General features: G+C 41.9%; 1 protein-coding gene across 2 annotated transcripts in view; it reads left to right on the top strand.

Annotated features, from left to right (window-relative positions):
• The window catches only part of WWP1 (WW domain containing E3 ubiquitin protein ligase 1), an 850,740-nt gene that overhangs the window by 437,818 nt on the left and 397,569 nt on the right, over window positions 1-15,353 (top strand). For both annotated transcript variants that reach the window (XM_085605336.1, XM_085605333.1), the window contains exons 13-15: window positions 5,791-5,919; window positions 13,031-13,103; window positions 13,189-13,260. In XM_085605336.1, coding sequence (XP_085461462.1) covers window positions 5,791-5,919; window positions 13,031-13,103; window positions 13,189-13,260 — 274 coding nt within the window. The remainder of the gene's footprint in view (window positions 1-5,790; window positions 5,920-13,030; window positions 13,104-13,188; window positions 13,261-15,353) is intronic.

Raw genomic sequence — 15,353 nt, 5'->3', positions numbered from 1 at the left:
GCAAGCCGAGGTGGTTGGGAGCTGTCTAAACAGTCCCTTTACATGTTTATTCTCTTTGTTTTTCATCCCCCCCTCAGAGTTCGAGAGAGAAAATGGCGGCCGCCGCTTCCTGGTTTCGACCGATTCGAATGTTTACTAAGATCTAACAGCCAATCAGAATCGCGCACGTCACCGTACGCGTACGGTAAGCGCACTGTAAGCGCACCGTAAGCTGGCTCAGATATATATATTGATTTAAAGGCTATTTTCTCAGAATCTACAGAACGGATTTACACCAAACCTACAAAAGGCACTTCCTTGACCTGTAGACTACCTCTCTGCCAAATTTCAAGGAACTCTGTTCAGCCGTTCGGGCTGTAGCTGTGTCTAAAGGTCCTATGGAAAAATGCATGGGAAAAACGCGTTTTGGGACCCCCCTTTTATCTCAGCCCCCGCTTGACGAATCCCCCCCGAGACTTTCAGGGTAGGAGCGGAGCGTAGCGCCCCACCTATTTTGAAAATTTCGCGAGGATTCGTCGACCGGCTCCAAAGTTATTCAAAATAGAATGTTGCGGTTTTCCTATGGAAACAGGGTCCTAACTATAACTACCTACTGGCGACCGCCAGTAGGTAATATATACATATACATATACACCTCCAATCCCGCTTTTGCAGAAAAACCGGGTCTGACACATGCTGGGCTGATTTACCACAACTTTATTGCCTCCAGGATGCACTGAAAGAAACAATGCGATGTCCACGCCATCAGCTCCAGGCAGCCGCGTGTCGGCGGATGCCTTTCTCAATGCCGGGCGTCTGGCTGAAAGTTCAAAAGGTAGGTTTTCGCGGAGCTTTATTAAAGGATCTTTCCGAGGATTCTCATTGACCTGAAGTTTGTAGCAATGGAAAGAGGACAGGGAAAGTTCCACCTAGTCAGTACTAGCCTCTTTCCAAACCAAGGATCCTCGTGCATTGTGCATAGCCTCCCACTGAAAGAAAGAAAGACAGTCCATAATTCAAAGCGCGGTACAATGACCCGCTTTCGTATATGATAATACGTTTGGTGCCGCCAACTTCTTTGTTAGATTAAGGGAAACGTCCTGGCAGACTCCATTGTTGTCAATCAGCCCACTAGCAGTCCATCTGCTCCCTTTCCCCGATACCTATTGCCAAATCCAGGTCGGGGGGGGCGCCGCGTTGTGCAGTCCATGCACACAAATCCAACAATTTGCCGGCTTACGCGGAGCTCCAGACCAGAGTGTGTATGTATGTGTATATATATATATATATATATATATATATATATTACCTACTGGCGATAGCCAGTAGGTAGTTATAGTTAGGACCACGTTTCCATAGGAAAACCTCAACATTCTATTTTGAATAACTTTGGCGCCGGTCGACGAATCCTCGCGAATTTCTCAAAATAGGTGGGGCGCTACGGTCCGCTCCTACCCTGAAAGTCTCGGGGGGATTCGTCAAGCGGGGGCTGAGATAAAAGGGGGGTCCCAAAACGCGTTTTTCCAATGCATTTTTCCATAGGACCTTTAGAACGAGCTACAGCCCGAATGGCTGAACAGAATTACTCAAAATTTGGCAGAGAGGTAGTCCCTAGGTCAAGGAAGTGCCTTTTGTAGGTTTGGTGTAAATCTGTTCAGTAGATTCTGAGAAAATAGCCTTTAAATCAATATATATATCTGAGCCAGCTTACGGTACGCTTACCGTACGCTTACGGTAAGCGTACGGTGGCGTGCGCGAGCGCGATTCTGATTGGCTCTTAGATCTTAGTAAACATTCGAATCGGCCGAAACCAGGAAGCGGCGGCCGCCATTTTGTCTCTCGCACTGAGAGAGATTTTTAAAATCGGAAGCCCAAAAACATGTAAAGGGGCTGTTTTGACAACTCCCTCCCACATAGTCATGCTGAGGGAGTCCCCAAACATCCCCCAAGTGCAAAAACGGTTTTATTTTTTTTTCGGCAATTTCGCGGGGTACGCTTACCGTACGCTTACGGTAAGCGTACGGTAAAAAAATAAAAATAAAAAAAACACTATCCACACTTACCCCACCCCCTGTGCTTTTGGTGGCCGAAGGCCACCAAATGTGCTGGGCTTATTACAATGGAAAAAAACACTATCCACACTTACCCCACCCCCTGTGCTTTTGGTGGCCGTAGGCCACCAAATGTACAGGGCTTATTATAAGGGAAAAAAACTTAGCATTTAAAAAACCGTACTAATTCACTGAAAAAACCATAGGTTTCACACACGTTATAGTTAGGAATTAGCATTTAAAAAACCTTGCAAATTCACTGAAAAAACCATAGGTTTCACACATGTTATAGTTAGTGGAAATTTTAATGATAAAAAACCAATGAAATTGCCCCGTTATAGTTAGCGCAGGCAACTATAACTCACGCGACCGCAATCCTCTGCTGATGACATATGTGTCTTTATGAAAAAAAAATATTTGTAATATATGTACAGCTAAAAATGTATGGAAGAAGACATGGGCAAATAAGTGTCTAAATACAGTATTAGCATCAGCAGAGGATTGTGGTCGCGTGAGTTATAGTTGCCTGCGCTAACTATAACGGGGCAATTTCATTGGTTTTTTATCATTAAAATTTCCACTAACTATAACATGTGTGAAACCTATGGTTTTTTCAGTGAATTTGCAAGGTTTTTTAAATGCTAATTCCTAACTATAACGTGTGTGAAACCTATGGTTTTTTCAGTGAATATATATATATATATTACCTACTGGCGGTCGCCAGTAGGTAGTTATAGTTAGGACCACGTTTCCATAGGAAATCCGCAACATTCTATTTTGAATAACTTTGGCGCCGGTTGACGAATCCTCGCGAATGTTTCAAAATAGGTGGGGCGCTACGCTCTGCTCCTACCCTGAAAGTCTCGGGGGGATTCGTCAAGCGGGGGCTGAGATAAAAGGGGGGTCCCAAAACGCGTTTTTCCCATGCATTTTTCCATAGGACCTTTAGACACAGCTACAGCCCGAACGGCTGAACAGAATTACTTGAAATTTGGCAGAGAGGTAGTCCTCAGGTCAAGGAAGTGCCTTTTGTAGGTTTGGTGTAAATCTGTTCAGTAGATTCTGAGAAAATAGCCTTTAAATCAATATATATATCTGAGCCAGCTTACGGTGCGCTTACGGTACGCTTACCGTACGCGTACGGTGGCGTGCGCGAGCGCGATTCTGATTGGCCCTTAGATCTTAGTAAACATTCAAATCGGTCGAAACCAGGAAGCGGCGGCCGCCATTTTCTCTCTCGCACTCTGAGGGGGGAGCTGATAAACAAATGCCAAAAACATATAAAGGGGCTGTTTAGACAGCGCCCATGCACATAACCATGTTAGTTGAGTCTTCAAAGATCCCCCAAGGCAAAAAACGGTAATTTTTTGTTTTTCGAAAATTTCGCCGGTTACGCTTACCGAACGCTTACCGTACGCGTACGGTAAAAAATTATTAAAAAAAAAAAAACCCACTCTCTCCACCCCGTGTGCAAATGTTGGCCGAAGGCCACCATTTGTGCATGGCATATAAGAGCACAGCATTTCCCCAAAAAATTTCAACAGATTACCTATCACAAGGAAGCGCATAATATGTCCTCCATGTGCGCACAGTGCGCGAAGCGCATCGTGCGTACATGGCCCATCTAGCGTAACGTTGCGTAAAGTGGGCGCGCGGTGCGCGAAGCGCACCGTGCGCGCACGGAACGAACTGCGTTAAGTGGGCGCGCACGCCACGAATGGCGTAAAGTAACTTAGCATTTAAAAAACCGTACAAATTCACTGAAAAAAACATAGGTTTCACACACGTTATAGTTAGGAATTAGCATTTAAAAAACCTTGCAAATTCACTGAAAAAACCATAGGTTTCACACATGTTATAGTTAGCGGAAATTTTACTGATAAAAAACCAATGAAATTCCCCCGTTATAGTTAGTGCAGGAAACTATAACTCACGCGACCGCAATCTTCTGCTGATGACATATGTGTCTTTATGAAAAAAAAATATTTGTAATATATGTATAGCTAAAAATTTATGGAAGAAGACATGGGCAAATAAGTGTCTAAATACAGTATTAGCATCAGCAGAGGATTGCGGTTGCGTGAGTTATAGTTTCCTGCACTAACTATAACGGGGGAATATATATATATATATATATATATAATCTCCACCAAAAATCCCTCCAGCCGGAAAGAAAACGGGATGCACTCTTTACAACCTTTTATGCGCTTTTATTTCTTTGTAAATTCACTGCATGGGGTACAGGCTATGGCTGATCTACGCGGTAACTGGGAACCAGTGGAGTGTATATATATATATATATATGTGTGTGTGTATTATCTACTGCCGGTCGCCAGTAGATAGTTATAGTTAGGACCGAGTTCCCATAGGAAATCTGAAAATTCTATTTTGAATAACTTTGGCGCCGGTTGACTTATCTTCGTGAAATTTTCAAAACTAATGGGGCGCTCTGCTCAGCTCCTATCCTGAAAGTCTCGGGGTGATTCGTCAAGCGGGGGCTGAGAAAAAAGGGGGGCCCCAAAATGCGTTTTCCCCATGCATTTTCCCATAGGACCTTTAGTCGAAGGTACAGCCCGAACAGCTGAACAGAATTACTTGAAATTTGGCAAAGAGGTAGTCCTCAGGTCAGGCATGTGCCTTTTGCATATATGGTGTCAATCTGTTCAGTAGTTCCTGAGAAAATTGCAGTTAAAGGTGCATAAATATCTATAACGTCCGCGAGCATAATTCTAATTGGTGGTTACATGTCAGTCAACATTCGAATCGGTCGAAATCAGGAAGTGTCGGCCGCCATTTTGTGTGTGACAGTGAAAAAGAAAGGTGGAGAACATTAAAAGGGGGCAGGGTAGAGAGTTCCTGACCCCCTAGCCTTTGTCAGGGGGTCCCTGAAGGACCCCGAAGGGTGAAAAGAACATTTTTTTTTTTCAAAAAATCGCGGGGTGCGCGCACCGTGAAAAAAACTTAAAACAAAAACATTTTAAACTGTTTATAAGTTTATAGAAGATATTAACTATGCTGTTCAACTTTATCCAAATTAAAAAAAAAAGAGCTGAGCCATTCCATATTACAGGATACAGTCAATCTATAACTATATACATAGGTAGTTTATTGTAAAGTAAATATATAAAAAATATAATAATACATATATAAATTAGCATTTAAAAAACCTTACAAATTCACTTAAAAAACCATAGGTTTCACACACGTTATAGTTAGGAATTAGCATTTAAAAAACCTTGCAAATTCACTTAAAAAACCATAGGTTTCACACATGTTATAGTTAGCTGGACATTTCACTCGTAAAAAACCATTGAAATTCCCCCGTTATAGTTAGTCCAGACAACTATAACTCGCGCGACCGCCACTCTATCACAAGGATGATGTCATCAGTGATGTCATCAGTGATGTCACTGACCATGTCACGAGTGATGTAATATGTGACGTCATCAGCAGTGGATTGCGGTTGCGCGAGTTATAGTTATCTGAACTAACTATAACGGGGGAATTTCAATAGTTTTTTACGAGTGAAATGTCCAGCTAACTATAACATGTGTGAAACCTATGGTTTTTTAAGTGAATATATATATATATATATATATATATATATATATGTTTTCTTTAACACATCCTTACTAATGGAAAACTTATTACTGTTGCTTTTAGACAACAGAATAGTAATTGTTTGCTCTTTTGAAAGTGTTCAACTAGAATATTTTACAAGCGGCAATGCCAGTGTTTCCCATGCCACTTTGTCTTACAGATTACCAAATGAGGATCCTTTACCAGAAGGTTGGGAAATCCGTTACACAAGAGAGGGTGTCAAATATTTTGTAGACCACAACACTAGGACGACAACCTTCAATGATCCTCGAACTGGGAAGTCTTCTGTGTAAGTGAGCCCTATGACTTTAATAGGAGTAGTGACTTTGTTCTGATTTGTATAATCGAATGTTGGTTAAAAAAAATGTCATGCATGTTGCAGAGGAATATTGATATAAGATACCTGAATTGCATGTTGATTCCAGATACCACACTGTTCTCCCATCTGGATTCGAACTAAATGCTGTTACACAAGGGGTTCTGTCTCATTGCCTCTTTCCATTGATCTCTGTAGTTAGCAGTAATGACTGCATGTCTCTCTTTTTCTGAACTTGCCCATATTAGGTGGAACAGTGGAAAGTCTAAAATTATTCGGTTCAAATGGAATTCTTCAAAATTAAATCAAAATTGACTGAGATGCCTTAACTTCTTGCAGTTATGTGTTTTATCGTATAAGGTTTTCTTGACCTATGCACTACTTGCAAGATGTTTAAAGTTAAAACTTATCATCTGTTGACCATGTAGCCAGAATGTAATTAATACGCAGTTGCAGTAGAATAAGGTCATGTCTAAATGCGTTTGACCCATTACTGGTGGTACTGATCTCTAAGCAGAATGTGTAAAACAGTCCCGATTTTAAGCATTTATTAAAAAAGAGAGCTTTGAAGGTGTGTTGCTCCTTTCCTGATTACAATCCAGTAGATCGCCTTTTGGCTCCGAGGTAAGCATGAGCTATACCAACTTAACTTTACCCGAGAGGAAGGAAAAGTTATGAACCATGCTTATTTCTTGGTCTAGCTAGAGATACATTTAGGCACGTAACAGCCTTCCAGAGTCTTTTTGATGAATACTTCTTCCTACAGATTCCTCTCTTTAGAATATCCCTCAGTTGCCAGACTGAATCTACAGAATTTTGTAGCTGTGTTCTTGTGTGCCGCTAGGTAGCGTTGTGCGTCTTCATGCCTACTCCATCCTGCTGCAAAAGTATTGGAGCAGACTCGCATATAAGCACCACCCCTGTGCTCTGATATCAGTTCCTTTCTTTCTGTTTTTTTGACACCTATCTGGAACACCTGTTCGATCTTGTCAGTCTTCCAACGACTCCTAAGATATGACTCTTGAATAGTGTGCCAGGGAATAATGTCCACACTGAAAGCAACAGGATTTAAGTGATGCTGCAACTGCAGGGAATGAATATCTGTCACAGAACTGCATATGGTTTGCCTTTCTTGTCTGTGCTCTAAATATGACTCAAAATTGTGTGCTAAATGCACCCTAATGCACCTAAAAGGGATTTGAGATCAGGAGGCAAAGTTGCCTAACACAAACACAAGACGTCATGTGATTTAGGTATGTGCCGCTCCAAGTCACAGGTCTGGTCCGGGTCACTGGACCATTTCCGCAACCACTCCACTTCCTACTTGAACTCCTTGGGTAAGTCCCAGTGCAAGTGCAAAAACAAAAGCTGGGTGGACACTGCCCGCCACTCGGACTCCGAAGAGAAAGGTTTAAGGACTTCAAGATTTAAGTCACACTTTCTCAAGGTCACCTGCCACAGAACTAATTTCTCAGCTGGAGTTGGAGTCCTTCAAGATCCCATGCTGCAAATGTTCCGTGTGTGTCAAGCTTTCTTTGGCCATACTGAGCCGCAAGGGTCTCCAGTTAGGTAAACGCCAATAGGTCCTTCTTTTGGGCCATCGGTCTTCTTGGGACCCATCGTTGGGCCTGTTCCAACTCTGATATAGACTTCTGCTTTGGCTCCGAGATCCACACCAGTCCTCACTGCCTTGATGCTGGTAGCAACCCCACAGGTGCCATTTATGGATCCAGTGCCGCTGTCCATGTCTGATCCTGAACGGACGTCCGCTCAAGTTTACCTGATGTGGCATTATGAAATTATAAAAGTACAACTAGTTGTCATGAAGCCTGACTCCAGCCCGGTGCCTCTATTGTGTTGCATTATCACAGGCTATGTTTTCTTTTTGGTTCCGACTCTAATCCTGTGCCACAGAAAGTGTTCCCTCAGGATACTGATGATGATGTTGAGCGGAATGGTTTGTTCACTCTCATTATATTGATATAATATTTTGACTTAAAAAATGCCAGAGGGTTTGATACCTCCCCTGAGAGAGTTTTTAGTCACCAATGAGTGCTTCATTTGCAGTGGTAGTTTGGGTGCAACACTAGAATTACAGCTGCTCTCCGCTGATGAGAAAACAAATGCTTTGAAATAAATTCTGCACCCTGGACCAGCAACCTTTGAGTCTTTGCTCCCATTTCATGATGCCCTTACAGGTACTCTGTTAGCTACTTGTTTCCAAGTCATGTTCTTTTCTACCTGTTAGCCGGCAGGTGACTAGCCGACACAGGCCAGTGCCTGTTGACTTGGATTTTCTCAGCACGCACCATTCTCTGGAATGCCTCATTGTATAGGCTTTGGACAGTAGGGTGAATCTGAATTCATTTCCAACCAACCTCAGACAAAGATTTCAAAAAGATTGCTGCCTTTGACATCCTGATACTGAGGTCCTTAAATGCAGTCTGTCTGCCTGCAAAAAGCATACCCTTTGGAACACGGGAGTGAAATTTGGCTGGCAGCCCCATAGAACCTTTGGCTCACATAATCCATGACAGGCAGGATGTGGCCAAGTGCATCATTTACTCAATCTTGGATATTACGGACTGCATCGCCAGGGCAGTCTGTACCAGCATTGTCCTACGTATACATTCCTGGAGGAGATAACCAGATTTCCCAGCAATGTCTAGTTGTGTGTAATGGATATGCCCTTTGAAGGGTCTTGGAAGCATCACTATTGAGTTGAGGATGGGGGTGATGGTGGAGGGCGGGGCACACCTGGGGGAAGTGGTGACCAGAAGCCTCTGGTCTCCAGAGAAGACTTGGTTTCACATCAGCCTAATAGAGATATGTGTAATTCATTGGGCACTCTAGGCATTAGTGTCATTCATTATGGGAAGGTAGGTGGAGAAGCACAGTAATGTGGGGGTCCTGGGTCTTTTGCCAAGAAGCTTTGCATCTCTGGACATCTCCGTGGTCATCAGCCACCTAGTAGGAGGTCTCTGTACGTCAGAGCGGAAGAACTGAGACGTCTTCTAGTAGATTACAAGTTATGACTCTTCCAAGGTGGCACAGGGCATCTTCTTTGACCATTGGGGAGAGTCCTGGCTAGATCCTTTAGGCACCAAAGAGTCAAGAATGCGCAGTGTCAGCAGTATTGTACTTTACAGTTTCCTCAAGAACAATCATTAGGAGTCTCGTTCCATGTGGCTTGAGACAAAGGACTCTTTTACACCTTCCCACCACTGCCTCTCCTGCCCGGAGTTATGAAGAAGATGAAGAACGACTGGGCCAAAGCTAACTAAATGGCCCCAGATTGGTCCAGGAGAGTATAGTACTTTCTGAGCCTGACCATCTGTCCTCCAATCAGTCTACCACTGTTAATCATAAATCAACTTACACCTCCTTTTGGCGATTGATCTTCAGCAATTGGCTAATTTTGTTTTGCCACCTGAAGTTGCACAGTCAGATGCTCCTCCACAAAATCAGTGTATGCTGGTCACTGGGACAAGTTTGTAACCTGGTGTGATGCATGGCACACTTACTCTTTACAGACAAGGCTGTCGAATATCCTTTGTTTGTTTTGTCCCTAGCCCAGCCCAGTAAGGCATTGCACTGGCACTGTAATAGTGATATCCAGCTGCACGGACATTTCATCGGCTCAGTTCTGAAATACTTTTTGGTCTAAGCAGACTCCATAGACCATCTACAATTGGGAGAAACTGCTTTTGTATCCTAAAATGAGGGATCTGCGGTTAGCAATGTCAACTAGAAAATCAAGTTGCTTTCCTACTGCAATACTGTTTCTGGTGGATAGTCAATCTCACCACATATTCCACTATAAAGATCACATGTTAATACTCTGCACACTGTTACTAACACTTGTTCACTCTCTGCACCTTACTTCGTATGTGGAAAGGAAAAAGACAAGAAACTGACGCTTATATGTAGCTCGGCTCAGTTACTTCTTAGGTTGTAGGGAGTGAGCACATAGCCACACTATGCCACCTAGCAGTGCGTAGGAGCACAGCTACAAAATTCTCTGTATCCAGTCCTGCACCTAGGGGATTTTCGGAGGTGATGAATCTCTGGTTCAGTAGTGTATCCACCAGAAAGAGCATTACCAACTGTAAGTAACTTGTGCATCAGGCATTTGATTTACTAGGTACTGGCAGCCATTCATCTTAGAACACACCGCTAGTATTTTAAAAAATTTATTTAAAGTCTGTTTTATTGCAGAGTGAATGTGAAAATGTTCTTGCCGATATTAAGCCTAGTAGCAGCAAACATAGAATGAACCGAAGAAAAAAAAAAAAAATTAAAGCCGCCACCATAGTACAATTTGAGAATCCCTTCATATCCCACCCTAGTTAATAAAAATATTGGCATCAAAAGTCTGCCATTCTCTGTGTGTTCAGTATTTAGATGTTGTTGTCGCATACCTGTATTTCATTTATCTTTTACAGACTTCAGCCTGTCGGCAAGGCTAAAGCATGTCTTTGGTCAAGTTTGTTTTAGATTGATTGATTTTCCTCGGTTCCATTAAAGTCCATTTTTCTTATCCTGTAAACCAAAGTTCATTATTCTCTCAGTGACAGACCTATGAACAATCGTTTTATATCATTTGTAAAATTATTTTCAGTAAACGTACGAGAATTCACTTCCATATTCACATTAAAGCTACTGTGCCCTTTCTCTAAATGCCACACAGTTATATGAATATGTGAGCTAGAAGTATACTATCAAAAGTAAGTTTATATTTAGACAAGTCGAAGAAGGACATTAGGGAACCCCTCCCAAACGAAGAATATGAGATGACCTGTTCCCAGGTCAAGAGAATATTGAGCAACAGCAGATTCAAGCGTATACACTTTTATTTTCTTCTCTGCACATATCCTAACCCACAAAAGCTTAAAAAAGAATCTGAGTAATCCTCTACTTACCCAAGACGTGAATAATTGAGGACTTCCTTTGGACACATGTCCTGGAGATAAATGGTGAGCTACTAATAAAGGGTGATGATAAAACCATGCATCTTTATGGGTAACATCCTGGAGGTTCCTATTCAACAATGTCTCCTGGAAATAATCCCAAAGCCCGGAAAAGGCAAGCTACTTGGAACAGTATTGCCAAATGCCGAATAGCATTCCACTGGCTAAGCCCCCGAGGCCCACGCAGGGAGGCATGGGGAAAAGAAATAATAGAATTGGCCCTGGCAGAAGAGACTCCCCTGAGGGCCACTAGGAGAGATGATAGAGCGGTGGAGGAGATTACCACTTGTGCTGACATGAAAACTTATATTATCTGATAGACCCTTACAGATTCCAGACAATGAGCATAGTTAATATCTATGGAGATCAAGATTTTGAGACCAGCACTGAATACCCAATGAGTCTGGGCATTAATAAATAATAAGGGACAATGCTTTTCCTAGACTAACAGTCAACCAGAACAATACATTGGTGAATACTAAGGCAAATGTGAAAAATATGAAAGCTTTGAATAACTTCTTCTCTTCTAAAGTGAGTTTTTAGGAGTATGACAATCTTATACCGATAGTATGTGACAAAGTTAAGGAATGTGAGGTATTTTACATTACTTGGAAATTAGTAAATAACAAATGTTAACAACAAAGTAAATATATATTTGAGTAATTAAGCGAGAACACTTTAATTTTCTATAGAGTCCTGTAGCATTGGATTCATGAAAATTGCTGTGCTTGATTCAGAAAGCATTACTTAACACCCTCACCAGCCTCAGATACAAAACTTAGAAGTGACCCAAAATGTAATTTTAATGTGTTAGATCCCTTTTACGCATGGTATTGAATACTTAAATTTCCGATAGGGATCTAAAGCAGTTCTGTTTGAGGCCCACAAGTGCTGGAGTTCACTGTGAGCAACTAAGTGTAGCCCAGTAGGTCTATCGAAGCCTCCTTCTGCCAGCCAACGTAGAAAAAGGGGTGATGAGCCTGAAAAAGTTTACAGAAAAGTCACTTGACGAAAAAGGGGCAAGCAAACTGAATTGTGAGTCTATGCTATAGTGTTTTTTTAATTTAACTTTACTCAGCAAAAATGGCCTCTGCAAGGGAAACATTAAAGAATCTTGCAGTGTCTAATGGAGGCTAGAAAATAGGAGGTCTACTATCTCACTGATCGAGAATTCCATGCCTCTTTCCACAAAGCTTGTGTTAGAAAAAAGAGGCTATTGTTGATGTGTTCCTTGTTATCTCCTGGAAAAGGGAAAATGATACGGTGGATTCCGTTTTTCCCTTATTATCTTATTGAATGCGGTTTTCTGCCTAAAATGTTTAGGATAACCTACTGACCAGAGCACAACAGTTTGTAAACAGATAAAATGGATAGGAAAAACGATTAAACTGGCTTTCAAAAGCAGTATGAAGGCTAATGGTGTTCTTGATAGTGTTTTTTTCAGTTTCTTTTTACGTTGTTGCCCTCGATTGATAAAAATGTATCCGTGTGATACATATGTTTTTCTTTGCTGCTGGAAAGATAATAAAATTACAAAGCAGCTTCATTTGAGAATGATAAAATGTATCAATTTGAAAAATAGAAAGTAGCTGCAATCATGATTCAAAAAGAAAAAGTCATAAGTGTAAAAACTGGTTTGAAGGTTTTGTCATACGCATCCCTCCCACCTCCTCTGGGGAAGCAGGGAGGGCAGGAAAGAAGCAGAAGACAAATAAAAAGAATGCACTAAGTTTGTAATGCAAATAAACTCCTATTCGATTGGGAAACAATATGTACATAATCTTGATAGTCTCTTGTGCATTGTTGGTTTCAGGTAACACCACTGATCAGGAATCATGTAATATTTGATGTCCAACATTAGATGTTAAGTTACAACATAGTTGTCTTCAATTTGTTTGTTACAGCTAAGTAATGTTTACCTCAGAGTTTTGGTATTGATGGTTTAGCTGGAAATAGTTTCTGGTAATGGCATCTTAGTAACCAAATATTACATCTCTTTGAGGTAAGTTTGCTTGACAGTATTGGCCATTTCTTTTGAAGCATAGCACCACAAATGATTGGCACACAAATTAACTTCAGTTTCAGCTAATATATTTCAGATTCCTTTTTTCCAGAACCAAAGGCCCGCAAATAGCATATGAACGCAGCTTTAGATGGAAGCTTGCTCATTTCCGTTACTTGTGCCAGGTAATAATTCTGTTAAAATACTGTTTTTAAATTGTGTCCATGCCCTGCTACTCTTCCTTAATGCAACATATATTTCTTGCTCTAGTCCAATGCCCTGCCCAGCCATGTCAAGATCACAGTTTCCAGACAGACGCTGTTTGAGGATTCCTTCCAGCAAGTAAGAATTGATAGCACTAAAAGCACATTTTACCTAAGTGTATAGCTTTGGGTGGTTTGGAGATTCCTTTAAAGTTTTAGATGTCCAATATTTTATTTTCTCTTCTTTAATTTTAATGTTTGACTGAGATGATTAGATTCAATCAGATTCTTAGTTTGATAACCACTGAAATTTTAGGGCTTACTAGCATTACACAGTCTTCCATTATGTCCAGATTCCATAGCACCACCTTTGGCATGAAGTGAGTTCTGATAATTGCATATTTAAAGAAATGTGTGCCCTTTTATGTGACTAGTGTATTTGCTGCTTGAAATCTCTTATAAATTCACATGCTTGACAAATCCTGCCTGCTAGCGGTTGTGTCTGGAAGTTTTTTTTGTTTTTCTAAACTGTTCTTAGTTTGCCAGGCAGTATCTACCGAATTGGAGCTTTAGGATGATGTTGACCGTAATCCCACAATGCCCATGTGCATTCCCACTGTCTCCGATTCTTTTTTTTCCACTGTTGGCTATGCAGGTGCTTTGTGAGAGCTCCAGACAATTTCTTCAAATGATTTTAAAGCAGCCTTGAAGAAAACCAGAAAGATAGAGAGGTTTTACAGGATTTGTCAGGAAGAATCAAAATCTGGATAATGGTATCTGGTCAACCTATGAGATCCTTGGGATTTCTCAGATTATGAGCACGCTCTTAACATTTTTACGGAATTGCCATAGGAAGTTTACTCTGAGCGACAAGCATCCAGTCTGTATGTTCTTCCTCCCAACAGACCATAAGTCAGAGGACTGCGTCCTGTGCTCGTGCTTCAAACTGAAAACTCTGATACACAGGGACAAACATTTTTTAGCACTTTGGGCGGCTCCAGGCATAGTGGGCCTATCGGACAAGAGAAAGGTTGCTTCTTCGATGGAGAAGGTAGGTTGTTCCAGCAATGTCCAGGCACAGGAAGCTCAGCAGGAACGCAGACATTGACCTTGTGGACTGATATGAGATCGAGGAATACCATAGATAAGATCCTAAATCTGCTGTGCTGCATGCCCAAAAAACACTGCATGTGTCCAAGGGCAACACATCCAAACTAACACCAAATACGCCGAAGCACAACCCTTGAAGCAAAATGATGGACTCGCAAAAGAGCAAGCCTTCAACGCCAAGAAAACACGCAGGCGAAGGAGCAAGAGAAACTCACCATCTTACCGGGAAAGAGCTCCTTGACTTCCAAGAACGTTGGATTGGGGAAAGGGAAGTAGGGGATGGTGCACTCGAAGGTAAAGATCCATGGAGACTGAGACATAAAGCTACTAAAGAAGAAGATAGCTTTCGAGGAAACATGATGCCTCACAAAGAATATAACGCTTTAGGGATTAAAAAGCACAAGCCCAAAATGTACTAGGCGTAGAGCAGATACAACATAGCGTGAGACACAGACCTGGGGAAAGATTAATTTACCTTTAGCGATACTGACCGCAAAGATGTAGGCTTCAACATACCACAAGAAGAAACTTTACGGCAGGTTCTCCGCATGAGGAGATAGATATGTATCCCTTGAGACCATCCCTTCCAGATGACATATCCGCATATTACAGGGTGATCGAGAAAGCTGCTGGTACTTTTGGGGTAGAAATGGACCTAGAAACATGCTTTCTCTTTGGGAGACACAGCCCAGTGTACAAGAAAAACTAGTTTCTGACAATGCTTCTGAGCAAGATCCGCAAGGCAAGGAGGTATTCTTGAAGCTGGCACCTGCTAAAGAAGTCACTCTGCTCATAGTGAAGAAGTACAGGGCCTCCATTTAAGAGCCAAAGTACATATAGGGGCATGTTAAGCTAGACTTTCTCAAAGTAAGTGCTTCAAGGAAGAGGGCAATGTCTTCGGCATTCAAGGGGCCTCTGCCAGACAGAGCACAAGATTATAGGCACAGAAAAATGGGAGGGAGCAGCTTTCACACAACATCGAATAGCTAACTTGAACACCCTGCTGAGTAGACATGGTCATTAGCACTGGTAAGGAATGGAGGACCTTAAGTTGCCTCTCCCAGAAAAAATACTTCACAGCATTGTTCCCAGTAAGCTGCACGCTCCTGCGGGCGCGCACAG

Source organism: Triturus cristatus, chromosome 5_1 (assembly GCF_964204655.1).
Source record: "Triturus cristatus chromosome 5_1, aTriCri1.1, whole genome shotgun sequence".
NCBI lineage: Eukaryota > Metazoa > Chordata > Amphibia > Caudata > Salamandridae > Triturus > Triturus cristatus.
This window is presented reverse-complemented; position numbering and strand designations above follow the sequence as displayed.